The sequence below is a fragment of the Melospiza georgiana genome, chromosome 1, assembly GCF_028018845.1.
Source record: "Melospiza georgiana isolate bMelGeo1 chromosome 1, bMelGeo1.pri, whole genome shotgun sequence".
Taxonomy (NCBI): domain Eukaryota; kingdom Metazoa; phylum Chordata; class Aves; order Passeriformes; family Passerellidae; genus Melospiza; species Melospiza georgiana.
In genome coordinates, this window is record NC_080430.1 from 93,114,256 (window position 1) to 93,135,675 (window position 21,420).

At 37.7% G+C, this 21,420-nt stretch overlaps 1 protein-coding gene across 1 annotated transcript in view; it reads left to right on the plus strand.

Moving 5' to 3' along the window:
* Positions 1–21,420, plus strand: part of GABBR2 (gamma-aminobutyric acid type B receptor subunit 2) — a 457,024-nt gene that overhangs the window by 163,197 nt on the left and 272,407 nt on the right. The window contains exon 3 of the mRNA XM_058039616.1: positions 18,500–18,670. Within this exon, the coding sequence (XP_057895599.1) occupies positions 18,500–18,670 (171 nt within the window). The remainder of the gene's footprint in view (positions 1–18,499; positions 18,671–21,420) is intronic.

Below are 21,420 nucleotides of genomic sequence, written 5' to 3' on the forward strand. Positions count from 1 at the left end.
TTCAGGGATTGAATTGCACTGTATTTTTCATATTACATTACTTTTGAAAATTATGTCACTGTAGTATTTCCTTGGACATCTCTTTATTGAGTCATCATGAAGCAAATCTACAACATGTTTATAAGGCTTAGAGCATTTTGCTTTTTATTTTTAATTTAGATTTAAAAATAAACAACCCAAAACAGATATCTTCATAACTAACGACAATTATGTCAGAACTAAAATGTTCTACTCAGTCTCTCTGCTGCATTAAATGTATTTTCCAGCATTCAGGAGCAGAGCTGCTGTGTCCTCAGCGTCCTGCATTCACTGCGGTGTAGCTTTCAATATTTTCACATTGCTTAAAATCTGTGTGACTTTATTCACGTGGTGCTGAGCTTGAGCTAACATACCCTGCTGGGGGACTTAGCTGCAGCACAGAGCTCTGGCAGAATATCTCCTGGCATTGTAAGAACGACTTGTTAAACTCTGTACATGTTGTTGACATAGCAGTGGCGTTTTGAAGTTCCGGCAAATGCTTCCACAGCTGTAGGTAGTATGAGGCACTTGGTTATTATTAGGAAATTTGCCAACATCTTGGGAATGTTTGTATGCACAGTGACTGCAGCCAAAAGTACTCTTTGTTGTTAGGCACAACAAAGAAATGGTCCTAAAAGTTCTTAAGTCTGCCATTGCTATAACCCTAGCTGACTGTGGAAGCTGATAGCATTGGCAAAAGCTCCTTACAAATTACAAGCAACACCCATATGCCAACGTTTGTTGCTAAGTGAAATAAATTCTTACTAGCACCACCAAGTTTCTGGAACTGTTTGTTACAGCTGTGAACCCCCAAGTTGGTGATTAATGTCAGCTGCAAGCATTGCCAGATGCCTGACAGGGCTTGTAAGAGCCAGGAATGCTGAACAGCAGGGCTCCTGAGGGCTGGGAGCATTGCTGGCTTCCCAGCAATAAATGTAACAGCCACACATCCTGAAATGCAGGAGTCACAGCATCTTCTCTTTTGTCCATTTCTGCTTGGCTCTGGTGACATCTAATTGCCAAGATGAAACCTGAGGAGTTTTAAAATGTTCAAATAGTTATTTTTGCTGATAAGCTTCCCTGTGAGAATTTATTTATTTATTTTTAATATAGTTTAGAGGTGTCCTTGCATTTTCAAGAAGGAAGGGGGCTGGATTCTGAACATGGCCATGTTCTTTATTTCTTGCCAGAGAGTGGGGATGGACTTTTACAGAACCAGTTATAAAATTCCTATCCTGGGAGCAATTCCATGCTATTTCCTATCTCATAATTGAAAGCTGCCTAAAGACTAGAGATTTAGCTTCAACTAAAAATTGCCAGAGTTGTCTCACTGTGCCAGCAAGTTGCACCCTTTGTTTGTTCTCTCTTTGGGAAGCTGCCGTGAGAATAGGAAGAACTGGTAATGAATCATAAGCCTTTAAAGACCTGAATTTGTATGCATATAAAAGGTCAGTGGATAGGCCAGTTGTCCTACAGTATTTTACATGTCATGCTGCTACACAGGTGTCCTAAGGTGCTTGTATCATAGAATCATAGAATTGTGAAGGTTGGAAAAGACCTCTTCATCAAGTCAGCTGCTATCCCAGCACCTCCAGGTTCACCGCTAAACTATCTCCAGTAATTAAAACACCTCTAACATTGCCAGTGGGTTACATAAAATTAATAATTAATCTAAGATTGTAACAGTTTAAAACCCAGTATTTACCCATGAACATCTACCTTTTTGTTAGTAGAAGGAATATTTCCACTGTCTGCCAAAATTGTGTTACTAATCTTTGGGCTGCTAAGCAGCTGTACTCAGATCTTGCAATCCTGACCTTCTTATCAAATACGCAGAATAAGATAACAAGTACTCTGTATTGCTTAGGCAGTTAAAATGGTACTGGTCATGAGCTCCTGTGAACTTTTACTAAGACAGTAATTTATTCACTTTGTTTTCTAAGTAAAAACTAGGCAGCATAAAATGAAACATGAAAGCAACAAATTCAAAATCAAATGGAAGACCTGATTCCTCAACCTGAGCTTAATCTGTTCATCTCTGCTGTGGATTATTATGTGGGCCAAATATTGCTGCCTTCAAAAAGTAGTTGAACTCAATAAATTCATGGAAGGGAAAAATAAAAGGTGTGACGAATATTAAATCCAAAGGCAACAGAAATATCCAAATAAATTACTGAGATGCGAATTTCTGGAGGTTGGGAATTTCCTTTGCAAATATCTCTAGCAGTGACTGAGAGCAGATATTTAAGAGCACAGAGACCTAGGAGAGAGCAGACCCAGAGGTGAAGGAAGCAACAGTGTGCATTTTTGCTTTGACCTGGTATGGCCATTTCTCCGATATGCCGAGCTTTTTCAAACTGGAGCGTGTATCTCGGGCAAAGTGGATCCCTGCGTAGGTGTTTGCCTTCCTTTGAGAATAACTTGATTGAATTAATTTGAATGAACAAATTTGAATGTTGTGTGGATTCTTCCCATTCATCTCCTCAGACTGTCAGCTCTCAAGCCTTCATGAAGCGATAACAAATTTATGGCTGATTATCTTAAGTGAAATCTAAAGCTACTCTCTTATCTGCAGCCCTTAGATGAATGGCAGCTTCTGAGTGCAGAAGAAATGAGAGAGCTGCAGTTGTAGGATTTGTGAATTTGCATTTGTGAAATCATGTGTTTGAATTATGTGGCTCAAGTAACACTGTTTTTTAATGACAGACATTGAAATAATGAGACAGTAAGATGGCTATCTGAACCTGGAATACTGCACAGTAACTGCATATACAGAAACAATGCAAAGGATGAGGTTGCACATGGTTAGTTTGGATTAAGTGATGATATCTTTTGTATAACTGTGTGAATAGTATGGGGGGCATCATTCTGATGGAATAATATTCCTTCTACTATCCGTTGGTTGTCAGAGAAGAAAATAGCGGCATATACCTTACATTTTCTGTCTTAGAGGTTTAACTTGCAACTGCACCTTAGTCATTCTTGAAAGGCATCTTTATGACTGTTTTATTTCACTGGTGGTGGCATTTTTCAGTTTTAATTTTTTAATCAAGAGTGTTTCGAGAATATGACAAGTAAGTATTTAAAATATATTATTTTGTATTTAGACCACAGAGGTTGATGGTGGGCCCGATAACTGTAGCAGCTTTAGTAATCACTTGGATGATGGAGTAGGGTAGACCCTCATCAGATTTGCAGGTATGAAAAAACCAGGATGAATTGTTGATAGACCATATGTACCATTGGGTTTTGCTGCCATTCCATGGCATGTCAGAAGGCTGGAGATCTTGTCCAGGAAGACTGTCCTAAAGCCAAGCAAAGGCAAGAGCCAAGTCCTGCCCTTGGGGAGGAAGAAACCCCAGGTACTCACCTGTACAGGCTAGGTGGTGTTTGGCTGAAAAACCACATTCCAGTAAAGGTCCTGGGGATCCTGGTGAACACCTAGTGGAGCCAGCAAAGTACCTTTGGAATGTAGGCCGCCAGGAGAGGCCAGATTGCGCCAGGGAAAGCATTACCACCAGATCAGGGGAGGTGAGTGAGTCTTCTTGACTGCTCAGCCCTGACTGGAGCACATCTGCAGTGGTCTGTCCACACTAGGCTTCCCTAAACAAAGGAAACATGGACATATTGGAGCAAGTCTAGAAAAGCCTCTGCAAAGATGAAGGTACTTGGGCATCTATCATATGAGGAGACCTTGAGAGAGTTGTGATTATTTAGCCTGAAGAAGACAAGACTCAGAATCTTCCCAAGAATGCCTAGAAGTTGTGGCTCACACACTCTCGACCGGCTCTCATGACAAATCCCAGTTGTGCCCTGCAGCAGCAGCTTGAGCCTGCGTTAGCACCAGGTTTGGGTGTCAGCCATGAGGGCAGAGATGCCTGCCTTCACTCTCAAAACACAGGGACATATGTCCTGCAGCTGTCTGCTCCTTCTCTGATCAGCGGTGAGGTGGGGACTGGGGAAAGAGGGATTGCTGCAGAGGGAGGCAAGGAACAGATCAACCAGGGCAGGCACCACTTTCTCCAGCCCTTTGAGTTGTTGGGCTGTTTGCTCTACTGAGAACCCAGCCTTTGTATCCCATCTTCTCCAGGGAAGAGCTTCTGGTTGAGCTTCTGGTTCTTGCCTCTTCTGAGCAGAAGAGGAGGAGGTAAGTTGAGGTCATGCCACAGAAGAGGAATGGCTATTTTGTGCCTTTGTATTGCAAATCTCAAGTTGGAGGCAAATATTGTGTACTGCAGGAGAAAAGGGAGAGGTCAACCTTCATAGCGCTGGTGCACCATTTTATGCAAAGAATAGTGAGAAAGCCTTCTACCTATCTGCCTCTCTTGCATATTTAGCTGGTTGTCAGTGGAGATAATGGTTTCTGAATCACCAAACCAAAAATCACCAGATTTGAGTGCAGTGTCTGTCCAGTGTCCTTTTCCTCACAATTTCACCCCACTGCTTCTGCAAAGCCTTGCAGCTTAACGAAGAAAGGGTTAGGTAAAAGTTGTTGCCTCTTCTCCTTGATTTAGTAATTTAAAATATATTTCTTGTGGTATTTCAGCTGTGTTGCACTTATCTTTGGTCAAGCAGGACTTGCAGAGAATGAACAGCAGAGAGTGAGTGCTTTACCTCATGACTCAAGTGAGAGCTCAAGTGCCATGCAGTAGTGAGGATATAGCAGGGTCTTGGTCCAACTGCAGCCTTGGTTGTGTGGATGGATGTACAAAATCCCCAAAGGAGCAGTTGAAATTATGTGAGCGTTGTTTTGTATGGCTGTTGCTTGAGGTTTAAGGTAAATGACATTGTTGGTCATAGAGGGAGGTTATATTGGTGTGGCATGTGATGGCATTACATGCTTAATGGCACTTCAAAAAATCACTGGCTCAAATGGCAGCTCTTACTTGACAAAGTAAACAGCTTCCCCATCAGTTGCTTTGGATACTTTATTTACAAATGGAAGTATTATGCTATGATGAAATATGTGCTAAGAACAAGGTTAAGACTGTTTTGAAACACCTGACTTGAATCTCAAGTGCATTTAAGGTTGAGAAAAATTGCAGTGAAAATTCAGTTATCTAAAGACTTAGCAATATGGTAAGACATTTACAGTGAAGATATGGAACCACTTGAAAATTCTGTGGTATCTGTATTTTCTTTTACTACGATTTCTGAAGAATTAAGGCACTGTCAGATTTGCTAACCATTTAGTTTAACCTTTTAAAGAGATCAAATACCTTAAAATCCTCAGGGGTTAGGAGGCCAAAGTGTCTTCTAGGTGGCTCACTGCTTTCTCACATGCTTTAATATCTATATAGGTCTGATAATTTTTGTGGGATTCATTTGACCAAGTGCAGTGTAGGTGGCTGCATCTGATACAGTGACTGTAGTCTCCCACTGGTGCCTACAGTAGTTAGTAGCAGATGCTTCTAGAGAGTGATTCATCTCATCTTAAGGTTTACCCTAGGCAAGTCCATATATGTTATGACATACCAATATAAATCACATCAAATTTGAAGTTTTACACTTTTTAAAATATACTGGGACATAAAATTTCTCACATAAACTTAAGTCTTGGAAAACATATGCTATCCTCTACTCTCAGTCTGTGATGTCCACGTGACACATGTTTTTTAGTGGTTGAAGATCTCTGAAATGCATTCATTGAACACCTGGACATGTAACCCATGTGTGGCTACATGCTTGTGTTTGCATATATCAGCCCAAGTAGACACAAAGCCAACCTTTAGCATGTTATAAAAATTAGGCCAAAATTTCTTTTCTTCACTTTATTTATCCATTCTGTTTGTGCATGTTATGACTGTTGATCTTTTCCTTTGTTTAATTATTTTTCGTTGTTTTTTTTTTTTTTTTTTTCCCCACTACAATGTGTGTTTCTGTGCAGTAAACAGCATCTCTCCTGTATTCTCTTGTCCATCTCTCTCATGGTGTCTCATGCAGTCCTTGTTGTTGGTAATTTCCTCACAGGGTTTCCTCCCTGCTTTTTATCTGCAGAGTTTTGTTTTGGAATGGGTCAAGAGGTTGTATTCAAGCTGACTGCCTTCTCATCACTCCTTATCTGAGCTCTGGGACATACTTTTCTGTTCAGAGTAACATGAATTTCTCTATAAGGGGAAAATCAGGAGTCCAGGAAGCTGGAAATTAGGTAAACTATTGGGATGTAGAAACAAAAGCTGTCAAAACCACTGATGAATAGTCGTGGATGAATCTGCTGCTAAACTGGATGAATCTGCTACTAAGCAAATTAAGAAAAGAAAAAAAAGAAAAGAATGCCTTATTCATTTCTAATGGTTTCTAATGGTGAACTATCTGCGAAAGCACCATATGCATATTAGGAAAAGTATCTTCATTTTTACTATAGCTCTGTCAGAGGTAGTCTGTCACTTGTGGTTTACCTTCTCTTTTCTTATTGGATAAGTGTAAAGATATAACAGGAGTTGTCTCAAAGGTGTAGTTCTCTTTAGTAGTTATATTTAAAGGGGTGAAAACTAAATTTGATGTTAATTTAAGAAACTTAGCTGTTCAACTTCAGAGAATTTCTGAATAGCCTGCTTGTAAGAAAGACTGAATATAACAAATCTTATTTTGTTTTTCACCCAGATGCACAGTGCATTGGTTGTTAGTGCATCTCTTGATAGATATATATATTTGCTAAAGCTGACATTCTTTTAACTGCAGGAGGTACTTAAAAATCATAGTGAAACTATATTAGCATGAAATGAAGTATGATTCCTCAGGAAAAGCAATACAGATCACCAATTTAATTTCTGAATCGCCAGGTGAATATGAAGTGGAATTGCTCTGGTTACCTGTCACAGATGCTTTTCATTTTCCCTGCTGTCTGTACCATCATGAGTTTGTCCCATTCAGAGTCAGTAAAAATAGCAGACAAGTTCACATTTTTCAGGAATATGTCCAAGACCAGTGTTTGAAAAAGACCAGAAATAACTCAATACTACCCAAAATAACAAAAGCCCAAGACAGTCTGCTGAGACTAAGCTGACAAAGCCATAAGATATGTGGTAAAAAACCCAACAAAATAAAGAAACCTACCCACACAAATATTAACAACTTGGTCAGAAATGTTGTTTAAAAGTAAATGGCAATTCAGAAAACACTGTGTCACAAATAAGAGAGCTGAGAAGAGGCAAGTGACTTCAAAAATCACAACTTATTCACTGCACATAGAAGTGAGTAATAAATAATGAAATACATGATATTGAATTAGGAGAGATGATACTTAAAGCAGCTTCCAAAACTAATAAGCAGTACTGAAGTCTAATGCACGCCTGACTTTTCATATACGAGTTCCTCCTCACAAATCAATAAAGCTACTGAAATATTTAAAATTAAACTATATTCTCAAGCACTTTTCTGGCTCAGTGACAAAGATGGAGCACAAAGATATTCCTTGCATGTGAAAAATTAAGGGTCCATTTGCTTTAGTACTGCATATGGATATGGAGTGATTTAGTTCTGTTTCTATCTCTCCTGGAGGGATGTAAGCTATGGAAAATATTATAAGAAGAGCCGGTTGATAAGGACTGTTTTCAGGAATTGATGGGATCGTAGTGAACAGTTTTATGGAGTAGGTGACAAAAAAGATAATGAGGTCTAGAGAAAACATTCAGCTTTCAGCCTGCAGGAACTAGGGCAATGGCAGCAACTTAGGAAAATGGCTGAGAGATCTAATTGAAGTGTGCATAATCTTAAATGGTGTAGATAATCTTAATGCTTTGTACCCAGCATGCGTTCAAAGACCAGGGGCAAGTACTGTACTTAAAATCAAATGCGAGCATAAAGAAACACTTATTAAATTAATAGTAACTGCTGAAGTGACCTGCAAGGCATAGGTATTGAGAAAAACACTTTGAGGGTTCCTTGAGCAACAATTAGGTTATTTCCTGCAGCCATCAGCACTGGAAGGAAACATTCATGGCTTCTTCCACTTCCTCAGTAACATTCGAGAGGGGTTTTTGTTTTGTAACTGTACTTGAACCAAGACTGTTTGACATTTTTTATTTCATAAAACTAGATTAAAATGCCTCATTAGGGTTTTTTTATAACCTCTTACAGATTAAAAAACACAGAATGCAGCTTTAAGTTGACAGTTTTGTAATTTAGGTTGTCTGAATATATCTTCATGAGCATTTCCTAGCTGCATATGTTGCTGAAAGGTTTTGTACATGTAGATTCCCATCCAGAGCATCTTGTTAAAATCTGTGCTGACCGCAGATTAAGAAAACATGCATAAAATATGCATGATCTTGGTTATTTCTTAGAGGAAGATCAACGTCACATTTGACATTTTAATGCCAAATATATTATAATCATAATTGTGATTGACATTTCTGCTGAAGGTTTTTAGTGGCAATGTAACCCAAGTTACCCTTGCTGCTGGGCAAGCAGAATTTATTTTGCTGGCAACGTCTGCTGGCAAAAATTTCCCTGATTTTTTACCCATTTTTTTCTCAACGTCTCCCCTCCAGCAAGCCCTTGATTTCTGTACCATAGCCCTTCTTATCCACTATTAAGGATGCAGTTCCAGGTGACTGATGTCAGACTACTCTCTAAGCACTTCTGGGGATGTAACTGCAGCATGCAGTGCTGAGATATCAGAAAAGTTAGAGATTAAAGAAAAGGCAAATTAGCCCAGGCTGAGTACAGAATTAGTGAGGAGATATTGCTCCCAGGACCTGATCAGTCATCTCTGAGCTATGCTGTTCCATGTAGAATAAACAGTGTCTTTGTGTATTACTACATTGCATAGTGAGCCTGTTCACCTGTTTCAGCCTGAAAAATCTGAGCTTTCTTGCTTAGGTTTGAAACCAGAGAATGAAGAAATAAATCATTAATTCGTAGCTTAGAACTGTGAACAAAACTATTTTTGTAAAGATTTCTATAAATCTTGAGCTAACATGATGTTGTATTCCAGTAAAAGAAATAAAAGATGGAAAGAACTTAATTGGGATTGTAATGGAGTGTCCACTCCACAGAAGAACTGGGAAATCTTCCTCCTAAAGCTCACCAACAACCCTGCTCCCTATTTCCAGTAGAGTGAAGGGTTCATATTCTCCCAAAACCAATATTGCATGTTTAAGGTACCTTTATACTGGTGAGATTTTTTTCCCTCTTTTCATCATTTATAGGCAGAAGAAAAAATAATGAACCAGAAATTTAAAGACCAAGTGTAGACAGAACAGCTGTAGTTTTAGCATGTGTTAGCTGGATGAAATCTGATAAACAAACAATACTAATAGAATGATAATAGTTTTGGGCAGCCAGCCAGGAACACACTGTGGTAAATAGGTCTGGAAAGATTTTTTTTTTAAATGAAATTTGGCAATATAGCCTGTTTTATCAAAGGTGAAGTGTTTTGTGCAGTTGTTGGTTTCCACTAGATTTTGAGGATAATCTTTATAGACAAGAAAAAAGGAAATTGGGTACCAAGAGTATGAGCATAGGAAACTTTACTTGGTTTGGGATAAACAATAATGCTGTGACTGAGGGAGAACAGGGATTTGAAGCTGAATTCTGGTATAATCTAGGCCAGTGGCCAAACACTAAGCAACTGAGTGTGGCAGACAAAAATACACAGCCCTATTTTGCAATGTAGTTCCATTTTTGAAAATGTTCAAAAGATTTTGTCTCTTGTTCTGTTTGGAAATTGAAACAAAATTTGCAGCAGCTCCAGTAGATCTGACATTTAATTTCAACGCTTTGTTCAACCTGTAGCAATAAGCAGAACACGTGTTAGGTGCAAGTTATTTGTGTTTAATCGAGATCTGAAAGTAATTTCTGGAGCGTAGAAAAATGAATTTATGATTTTTTAGGCTCTAACAGATCTTTTCAAATGAATGGTCAGAAAAAATATGCAATTAAAAGAGGATGGCAATTGTTTATTTTCCATTAACAGCGAAAGAATCAAGTTAAGCCTAATTATAAATCTTTAATTTTTATTTTTGACCCCATTTTTAAATGGGGTCATCTGTTGGAGATGATTCTGCCTCATGTTCCCCTGACTACCTTCTGAAACTCTGAACCCTAAAGTTTCTATTAACTTTACTGATTGCATTGTTGATCACTGAATTAAAGGACATTTTCCATAACTTTATCATATACTTCATTATCCTGTATGTAAGGTTAATGTCATAGGTTTGTGAGGCAGAATTAATTAGAACTTAAAATGGATCCCCATTACTTGGAGTGAATTTGATATGTAACTATATTTTGCTCTCGACACTAATAACTATTTCCTGTTCACCAAAAATGTTGTTCTAAGAATTCTTTTAACTTATATTTTTTTTTCTGTAGAGTTCATAAATGAAGGCTCTTGCTGGTGTAGTTAATATTCTATGTTGAGAGACAGATGAAGCAGTAGTGCTAATGTCTAGGTTGTTTCCTTCCCTTTTATAGTTTTGTTTTTTTTTTTTTTTTTTAGCGGATCTGCTACAATTTTCAGCTACTGCTTATCCTTTCCATGACATGAAGACAAAAAAGCACCTGTCAGCTGAGAATGGATTCATAGAATCATAGAATGGCTTGAGTTGGAAGGGGCATTAAAGATCATCTAGTTTCAAACCCACCTACCATGGCTAGGGACATCTTCTAGTAAATCATGTTCCAGTGCCTTACCACCCTCACAGTAAAAAAAAAAAGTCTTCCTAACACCTAATCCCTTTCAATTTAAAGCCATTTCCCCTTGTCCGATCATTTCATGTCGTTAAAAAAGTCCCTCTCCTCTTATAGTCTCTTTTAGACACTGGAAAATGCTACAAGGTCATTCCAGAGTCTTTCTTTCTCCAGGCTAAAGCAACCCCAATTCTCCTAGCCTTGTCTTCTTGAGAGAAGTGCTCCAGCCCCCTAATCATGTTTGTGGTCCTCCTCTGGACTCACACAGCAGGCCACATTCTTCTTACACTGGGGGCCCCAGAGCTTCAATCACTGTTCCTAAATCACCATCCTAACCTAGAGACATTTTGGGATTAAAAATGTTTAACATCAAATGACCAAACTTTATACTCTGGTCTGACTTCTTGGATTCAGACATCTACAACAAATTATGTTGTGAGCTTTTTGGGGTGCCCAAGAAGGAAACAGGATTGAATGCTCCTTTTCCGTCAACCTGTAGGCACACATCTTCCAGCTGAAGTGCTTCTCATATGGATTTTATCGAAATCATATTCTGTCCTTAAAAATATTGATTAGTTTAACAGCCAGGACTGCTTCCTAAAATGTCTCCAGAGCAAAATGCAGCTGAATATCAGTCTTGTTGTGATTAGATTAATTCACTGGAATGCCATCAGCATTGAGACAGGTGCCTTCCAACCTTGAGACCAGCTGGAAGTGCTTTTTCTGTAAACTCCCAGGTGCCAACAGGCAGTCAGTGAAAGCAATTTCAGGCACAGAATTAATGAAGGTAACAGCTGATGATATTGGGCAGCAGTGTTTGACAAAACATCTGATTTCAAAAGGAACAGTATCTTTAATCACATGGGTAATATGTTATGGATTATGAAAGGGATGCTCATCCATGAGATCGATTCTTGTCCAATGAGTTTAATACAATGTGTATCTTCATATTCCCATCTGGATGAGGCATCCTGCCCATGTACCACCTAGTGAGACATCACAGATATTCTCCCAGACTTTTGTTTTGCTCTTGCAGCTGTCATAAAGAAAGGCCTTACTCATTTTTTAATTTTGAGTTCTATTTGTTGTAACAATGAAGTTTGTCGAGTCCCATAAAATCTTCAGAATGATGGAATCTCCAGAGCTTTCATTCAAGTAATTATGTAAGAGTATTATATGACAGGTAAAAATGTAACTATCTACCACTGCTGAAAAAGAATAATTTATTTTTACTATTTTCTTCTTTAGTCAACTTATGCCTTCTTTATGTCAACTTATCACCTGTGCTGTTTGGGGATGAGGATTAGGGCATAGCTGGGGGGGAGATTGCCACTGTGATTTCTAGGTCCAGCTCAAACCTACCTCCTTGCTGCCTGTATCTAGCCACTCCTCACCAGCAGCTGTACTGGTAAATTGTCAAGAAACAGTATCTTTGTTTTTTGAACTTTATTGCTGCGTTTTGCTTTCCCCTGCTTTGAATATCTATGCAGGCAACTGTCAATGTAATTGCTGCACTTACCTTTTTCTATTGACATATTTCCCAAATATATAGGTGCTTGTAACCATTTTTGCAATGTTACTTCCACATGTTTTTCCTCCAAGTCATCCATCAAAGCTGATTAGGCGATACATTTTGTGCATTGAGGTGGGAAAAGGCATTCTAATCTATCCCTTTTCTTATTATACAAGCTATCAAGTATTTAAGGTTCACTTTAATATTCTTCTAGAATAATTTTTTTTGTTCTTATTTCAAGTACTGTTATGGGATTAAAATTTATTCATAACTTCGCTAGAGGCAAGATCAAGTTCAGTGGCAGTTTGACTGCACATCTGGATAAGTTGGCTTGTATAGTAAGGTTACCATGAATTAGCATTTAACCTAAATACTTATATTTTATAATTACCATTCTGTTAAAAATGCAGTTTGTTATGCTTCAATCTGTTCTCTGTCTCTCGGTTAAGAGTGTATTGTTCCATTTGTTATGTGACATCATCTAATGCTCAAGAGCGGCAGCAGGCAAATCTTTTAACTCTTCATTAGTTTCCATTCTGGTTCTTCTAGCTCCTGGGACCATCAAGTCATCACATGCTTGAACTTGAGTATCATTATTGTTGGCCCAGGCTTGTCAAAGCATTAGAGCTGGCAAGGCACACAAAGGAGTGGTGTGTGGTGTCACAAGTACACATTGCTGCAAATCATCATCTTCCTGAGTTTTGTTCTTGTTGTTTTTGTACTACAAGGTTCTGAATATTTTCTGTGGAGCTTTCTGGTGTTCTGCCCTTTACTTGGAAATAATTATTTGCATTTTCTTTTTTTTTTTTTTTTTTTTTTGCAGAAAATGCTGCTTTCTATCTAAGTATACATGACATGCAATCTCTAGTTATCATGATAAATGTTAGCATCAGTCACTTGAATCAGCAGTTTATATCCTGTTTAGCAATGCTGATTAATCAGCATAATTTAACTTTCTAGAAAATGAGCGAGAAATAAAGGTGATAGCTGCCATATATGAGCCCTCTCCATCGGGACTGGCTTTGCAACAACAGGGCACATTATAATTTCTATCAATCATTAGTAAAGTACTTGTACAAGCTTAGTGCAAAAACCTAGGAAAACTAAGCTAATCTCTGGTGCTCAGTAAGCTGATTTCCCCATTTGCAAGCATGAATCAGTTCTCTTAGCAGATGACATTTTATTCAAGGGATGTTACCCTGTTACCTGAAAGCACTTTAATTTCCTTTCCTTTTTCCACCCCTTATATAATACTCCATGAACACAGGGTGTAGAAATTAAACTCCAAATACCCACTTTCTTTCCCTTCCACCCTCTCCAGTAGGAGAGGGACAAAGGCAGAGACCATGAGTTGAGATAACAATTTACTGAAAGCAAACAGCAATGGACTGAGAAATGCCCAGTAACAGCAACAATATCAATAACAAAAGTATACAACAGGAGGAGGTGCTTTACACACAAAAAGGTGTTCACCACCTTGACATAGTTCTGCGTGGCTGCTGGGACAAAGACAAGACGGCGGCCGCTTCCACACACAGCACCACATGGTTTCCCTAGACAAAGACAGGGTGGCAGGTGCTCCCCCCAGCACTCTCCTTGTCCCTGGCTGGGAACAGGAAAACAATGGACAGCCCCCAAAAGCAAGATTGTACACATTGAGCCACACTGCCGCTTTGGAGGCTGGACTCGATTCCGCACAGCTACGGCTGGCACTGGTGTTGCCACCTTTGACTGCTCTGTCCAGGCCCACTTGGCTCCTTTCAGCTTGGGTCAGACTCAGCTAAGATCTACACATTTGGGTCTACAATAATTTTGCAAAGGATTACTGTTACTGGATTATTTTAGCTGATACAGTCCATTTAAATATGACTTATTAATAGACCTGCTGCCTTTCATGCGGGGAACTGTTTACCCAGGGATAATTCTGCTCTTTTATTTTTCCTAGACTTCTGTACCATACTACAGTGACAAAAATTAAACAAATACTTCCTAGAGATAGTAAAACAACTGAACAGAAGAGGACTACTTGCCATTCCTGGTGCCTTCCTTTCTCTCTGCAGTACATGAGACAGCAGTGTGGCTTCATTCAGCCTTCCAGCTTTTGGACTCATATATGGGATATATACATGGGATATATAGTGTTGTTTCCTTTTCTAATTTCATTTTAGCTTTCTAATAATATTAATCCTTTTTTACATAATTCTTAGTCTTCCCCATTGATTTCATTAGTGCTGCATCCCATTTTTTTAAATGAACAGAAGAGCTTATTATCTATCATACCTGCTTCTGTACTGACTTTAAGTTGAATGCATCATTCCTTCCTTACACAGAAGCATTTGACAGCACTTCAGACTGATGTTTCTCATGTAATCTACCATACCCTCTTTAAACTTAATATAGGGGTTTGAAGCTGTCTTTTGCTCCCCTTCTGCAGAACTGTTCCTTTCCACATTTTGTTTTAGCGTCCTTTTTCTTTCACATCACTATCCAGTATTAATGACAAAGTTTCTATGAAAATGTGTGGATTTTCAACTATATTAATATTTTCAAAAAATATTACCTTTCTTGGAAAAATGTAATTCATCAACACATATGCCTGACCCCAAAAACTTCCATAATAAAATCTTTCTGTATATTTTTCAGTTTTTCAGCAGTCCACCAAAGTCTATCCAATACCCTGGTCTATCTAGTTCTCATGTTGTATTATAGTTAATATTTTATAGATCTTACTTGAATGGTAAATATTACCTTATTTTCTATTTCAAAGTTTTATACTGCTTCATTTCAGAAATTCCCATCTGAGTCATGCCTTATGTTTCCCTACATACTCTCATTTTAAGTTCAGATCCAGTTGCTCACAAATTGGAAGCAGATATTCTAAATATATTCTAAAGAAAGATTTCTCAGAGATAATCTAGGAAGTAGATGTAGGGTTTTCTGACAGCATTCAAACAGATAGATAGTTATATAATATATATAAGCTTTTTTAAAATCCAGGTCTACATACATATATGCACAGAACCTATTTATGTGTGCACACACACAAACACCGCACACAGAGTTATGATGTATCACCCAGTAGCTGTCCACTGTGTCTTCTGCTTTATAACATCTTTAAAAAATGGTTTTTTCTTTTCATTCATCCTTTCTTGAAGTTTGGCTTTTGGCCATCACCTTTTAGCAGTTCTGTAAAGGAATTTTCTGTGAATGAATGACATCATACATCCCACAGGTATTTATTGCTGACTTATAATCCTGCACATAAATGATTATCTCTCACTCCTCCTGAACATGGAGAGGCAAATGTAAACACCTGTAAAAAAATTATAGAGCAGTGCATGAATATGTATGCTTTGAAAATGCAATAATGTGAAAAATAGAACTTTTGTAGTTTGCAAGGAATTGTATGAACAATATGATTGCCTTTGCTAACTAACTAAGATATCAAAATAAATTCTTATAACAAAAAGCAGGGTGGCTTTCAATCCTGTAGAATGAAGTTAAGAAACTATTAAAAGTCTTTCAATATGCAAGTTTCAAATCAGCTGTGAATAAACAACTTTGGCCCTAAAATACAGAGGGAAAATGCTCAGTTAAAAAGGAGTGTACAATCTTAATGCATATGTGGGTGGAGTGTGTTGTGATCTTACTTGCTTTCTCACATTAAATAAAGGGGGTTTTATGAGTCTTTTCTTTATATTTCCATATAGCTGTGCTATCTCGCATACTTTTTAAAAAATATCAGTTCATTTCTTAACATTATCTTTTATAACCACTTCTTAGAACATAACGAGGTTTTATTCCATTTTTCATCCTTGACCCTCTCAAAGCAGAATATTGAGTGCTGGTGATTTTGGGGTTAAGTTCATTACATGTCCCAAACTCTTACAGAGATAATTTTAGGAAAAGTTAAATATTTTTAACGACTTAACTTTTTCAGGCTATTTCTCCATCTCTTACAAGGGTCTTATTAATTGTCAAAGTGGTGCTGAATGAGACTAACCATGATATATGTGATGTTTGAAAGGACTTTGAATACATCCTACATAAGAAGAATTGTTTGAACATTAAATTTTCCCATTTTTTATTTTAATGAAACCTTTATTTAAAAAGAAAATGAAGAGGAATATTTTTTTTTTGTAGTTTGGATGTCATTAGTTTTGCACTTATATCTGGATTTGTCTCATCTCACTTCACATGGCTGAGAAATCTCTTAGGAGACTTCATCTTTCTGTAAGCAATGAAGAGAGGTAATGTTTTGCTTCTTTTCTTCCAAGGAAAATTGAGCAATTCGGATACTAGTTTAGGCCCTTTAAGTCACTAAAAAATCACAAAGGATGGTTTTGAATTGTCTTGCTTATATCATGGATCTTCACCCTAAAGCAAGCTCATACATATAGAGATGCTTCTCATTACTATGGATCTTTGTACTACTGATCAGAAAAAAAAATCCATTCAATTTAATAATCTGAGCTAGGTGAACCTTGCTGATGTTTCTTGCCACTACTGTTCCTTCAGTGTTGCTCTTCACTTCTTTTTCTTAAGATCAATCCAATTATGTTTGATCCAAACCCATAATAACTTGAAGAGCAGGTTCTTTGCAGTGAGCAGGCTGGTGGGCTGCAGAGAGGTATTCCTCTTCATGTTGGATTTCTAATGTCAAATTTTCTCTCTTTTTCAGTCATCAGTACTGGTCCTTATTTCCACTTTCATTGAGCAGTGAGTACATGATGTTCAAGCCAACCAGGCCAAATAGAAAAGGTGACTAGGTCTACCTGGCAGATATTCATTCTTCTTTCCTTATGGGAATGGTTTTGGAAAATCAAGATGACAATATATCATAGCACCTCATATTGCACTTTTTTCATGAAATCTAGTGAAAGTCCAGTTGCTATACTAAATTGTTTCACCTCAGAATTATGTGACAATTACATTATTCATTATCTCCTGACCAGTGAAGAGAAAGGGTCTTCTATTTTGAATTGTATACTGTAAACTATCCAGATTATGCACACTTTAAATTGTTTAGATTTGTTTTAATTAGGAAAACAAACTACATTCAGGCCATTATAAAAATGCAATATTTTCTTTGTGAGTCTAAGATCAAACAGAGAATGTCCTGTTTCTGATAGTCTAAATCTAGATTTTTATAAGAAAGAAATAGAGAATATAAGAATATAAGAAAGAAAATTTTTTTCTTCTTTTTGAAGAAAAGACTTGAACTGGTTTTTTGGATTAAACTTGTCTACTCTGAATTTCAGAAAAGGTTGTCTAACTGAAATGTGTTGAATGCTTGATTTGGAAAGTGAAAACTTAAAGCTATGGTTGATATATAGTCTTGAATTCACCTACATTTTCTGACTATCTATTGATTTTGAAAGTCTTTAAATAATTGTATCAGGAAGCTTATTTTGTGTCAGTCAAACCAATTTAAACAGTACTTTAAGAAACCTCAACCAAAAATCCTGGCTGAAAAAATGCTTGAGAAGTACATTCCTAGAAGCCTAAAAAGAACCGGAGGGAATGACCAGAAGTATCCTTGGAATAGGAGAGTTTTCAAAAAGTGAATGTGCAGGCATTCTCTTCAAAATGCGGTCTGAAAAACATTCACAAAAACACGCTGCCTTTAACTTGGGCAGAAGAATTCAATGAAGTTTTCTGTTTGGTTTTGTATGTTTTAAAAGGTTTCCTCTTTTCTTTTGTAATATGCATTCTCTCACCATGAACAAATTTCAGTGTTTTAGCTATTGAATCCTCTTTCATAGCACAAACCACAGGGGGCCTGCTTCAGTGAAGGAAGCAGAGACCCGAGTAAACTTCTGAGTTTCAGCCTTGGCTAAAATAATGATTTTCTGTTTTTCTGTTACCTCTAGCTGTTTTGGTACATGAAGACAGGAAGTACTACTGGAGATTTATCCATTAATTTAAGATATATAAGAATTTGAGAAAATAATATTCTCTTGGAGAGATTCTCAACTTTTATGAAGAGAAATTGATGGGGAATTCATCACAGAGATTTATTCCCTTAGGCCTTATTGCTCTGTGTAATATACAAGATGCATTATTGTAAACAGAGTATTTTACATCACTGACTTTTAAGATTTCCTAGTTTAATTTTTCAGCAGGTGGTTTATAGAGCTAAAATATTTCAAAAATCTCTTTAAAAGTAAATGGTAGTTGTAGGACATTCAAGATCTATGAAGATGAAATTTCTCCACATGACAGCAATGCACAGACTGTGTCTTGTTGCACTGAGAAAAGCAAAGATTTTTTACTGACTGCTAGATGACTTATGGTAACTTTCATGTTTTTTGTCCTTTGATTCTTTTCTAGCTTTCATTTGCAGCAACAACTCCAGAGTTGGCTGATAAGAAAAAATATCCTTACTTCTTCCGGACAGTGCCATCTGATAATGCAGTGAATCCAGCAATTTTGAAGTTACTCAAACATTATCACTGGAAAAGAGTAGGAACTTTAACCCAGGATGTACAAAGGTTCTCTGAGGTAAGATTTGGATAATTTATAGAACACACAGAGAGATACTAATATCAGATTTCTAAGGCGTTAGTTCCTTTATTAATAGCAATTCAGGAAAAAGAAAAAAGTCCCACTGTTTCAGTCCTGTTTGGATTTCTCTTAGTAGGTCACGTTTGCTGTACTGAATAAGCTTAATTCCCTTCTGGGGTTTATTTGAGTGTCTGTAATGAAAGCTACCCATTCTTTGGCATGTTTGTCTGTTTTTCACACACAAGATCATTGCACTCCAGTGCAATAAAGGTTCCTTTATACTCTTTGTTTTGCAAAAACATATGCTTTTGAGGGAGGCTTGTATTCTGACTCTGGTTCCCTTAAAAAGGAAAATAAATCAAATTTCACCATGTTCCTTTTGTGCTCTGATTTATTACAAGCATCAATCTGAGCACTGAGGAACAAAATCTGGTAAGTCTGTGGCTGAAAATATTGGAGGAGATTACTGAGACAAAAATGTCTGAAGCCCCCAGAACTAATAAGATCACATACCATGCACCCCACAGATTTTTCAAGTTTCACCCTGAGCAACAGTTTGGTCATAGAAATTGCAATAAAGTATGGACTAAATGCCATTAATCAAGGTTTCAACAACTGAATGAAAGAAAATATATGTAATGAATCAGAGCAAGACAAGGAAAAGATTTGCCCCATTAATTAATAGAGAGGTAAAACTAACAGAGACACATGCCTGATTGGTTGTTGGAAGTTTTTTCTTCCTCAGCATTGATTTTATAAAAGGCTGACTGTGCTCTGAAGACTAGCGTAATTAAAACTGGGGAAGAGGGATAAAAACAGGTTAGAGTCATCTTGGATGAGTCAGATATTTTCAAATTGTCTGGCACAATTAATTCACTATGGAATACTTAAGAAATCTTAGACTCTTCCCTTATGAGCTTTGAGAATTAAAGGATAAAAAGTAAATGAATTATAGGGGGAGGGAAGAAACATTTGTGTCTGTCTTTCCAGAAAACACACAAAGGCCCTGGGAATTGTAGGCCAGTCAGGTTAAATTTGATTCCTAGAAAGACACTTGAGCAAATAATCTGTTTGGAATCACACAGGAGATAAAAAGATGCTAAACAATGGTGAAAATGGATTTGTCAAGAATAAATCATGTAAAGCAATCTGATTTCCCTCTGCTACAAGGTAACAAGTCTCAAGGAGGTGTGATAGGTGATGTGCAATATTTCATGACTTATAAAATGTTAAAAATGCTCCTAAAGAAAAGTAGGGGAAATTTCATTTTGGTGAAGATACTGTAAGAGCAGTCCTGTCTCTAACCAATATTTCTGCAGCAGATGTTAATTGACATGAGGTCAGTAGAATATTTGTTTTCAAAACAAATGCTGAAGCAAAAAGTCACCAAAAAGTATGGTATGCTTTACCCTTCTCTGTCTTGGAAATAATTTCAGAGAGTAGTTATCAGTGGTATACTGTCAAACAAGAAGGATGAGATTCTGTCAAATGGTATTCTCTAGAAAAAGATAAGGTTTTCTCCAGATAGTATGATAGAGAAAATGTTTATTAAATTGCATTTGATACCTACTTGGGAAAAGCTGCAAGTACTTTGTTGAGGACAGGATTGATTTGCAGGATGATATTGATACAGGCTTGACTCCAGGCAGCAGCAAAGCACCACACAGCAGCTTGGTCATTCCCCTGTGAGCAGGTTTGGGCACAGACTCTGAAGGGCAAAAGCCAGAAAACTCAGGGGCTGAGATAAAGAGAGACTCGTAGGGAAAGCAAAAGCCATGTGCACAAGCAAAGCCAAACAAGGAATTAGTTCATTGTTTTGAACAATGCTCAGCCATATCCAGGAGAGCAGGGCTCCATCACATATAACAGTTGCTTAGGAAGATAAACACATCACTCCAAATGTTCTCCCCTTCCTCCTTCTTCCCCCACTTTATATATTGAGTATGACATCATATGGTCTGGAATATCCCTCCTGTCCGTTTGGATCACCTGTCCCACCTGTGTCTCCTCCCAGCCCTCCACACAACCCCAGTCCCTTGCCAGCGATGCAGTAAGGAAAGCAGAAAGGCCTTCACTCTGTGCAAGCCCTAGTCAGGAATAACAAAAACATCTCTATATTATCAACCCTGTGCTCAGCACAAATCCAAATTCTCAGAATCTCTGCTGGTCAGAGTGACTCTGAGATACGTACAAGCTTCTTTTTCCCAGCTGGGCAGCCGAAGAAGGAGTCAGGATTGTTTTTTCTCATTCTCAAGGTTTTTTATTATTTCTTATCTATAACATTCTTTTTCTGACCCATCACAGGTCTGTCTGGCAGGTCAGGTTGAGGCACACTGCCCGTTCTTGGAGCGGTGTTATTTTTTTATATTAAAAACTATGTGTACATTATTTACCATAACTTCCCAATACCTATCACCTATGTTAGACAGTGAGTTTCTACTCTAAACTAATCTAAAAGTGCCAACATCACCCAGAAGATGGAGGCTAGGAAGAAGAAGAAAAAACGACAAGGTGTGCCCAAATTTCTCCATCTTAGGACCCTGAGCCCCCACTCTAAATACCTCAAAAATCTGTTTTTCACCCTGTGATAAATTCACTATCATTCTACTTAAATTTTCTTGACTTGTAATTCTTCATATAAAGGTTTGCAATTGTTTCCATGGGTCAAGATCAAAGGCACAGGGGTCTTGGGCTCTGTGCCAAGGTCTCTAAACCCCCGGGCAGGGTCTGGAGTCCTCCAGGGCAGC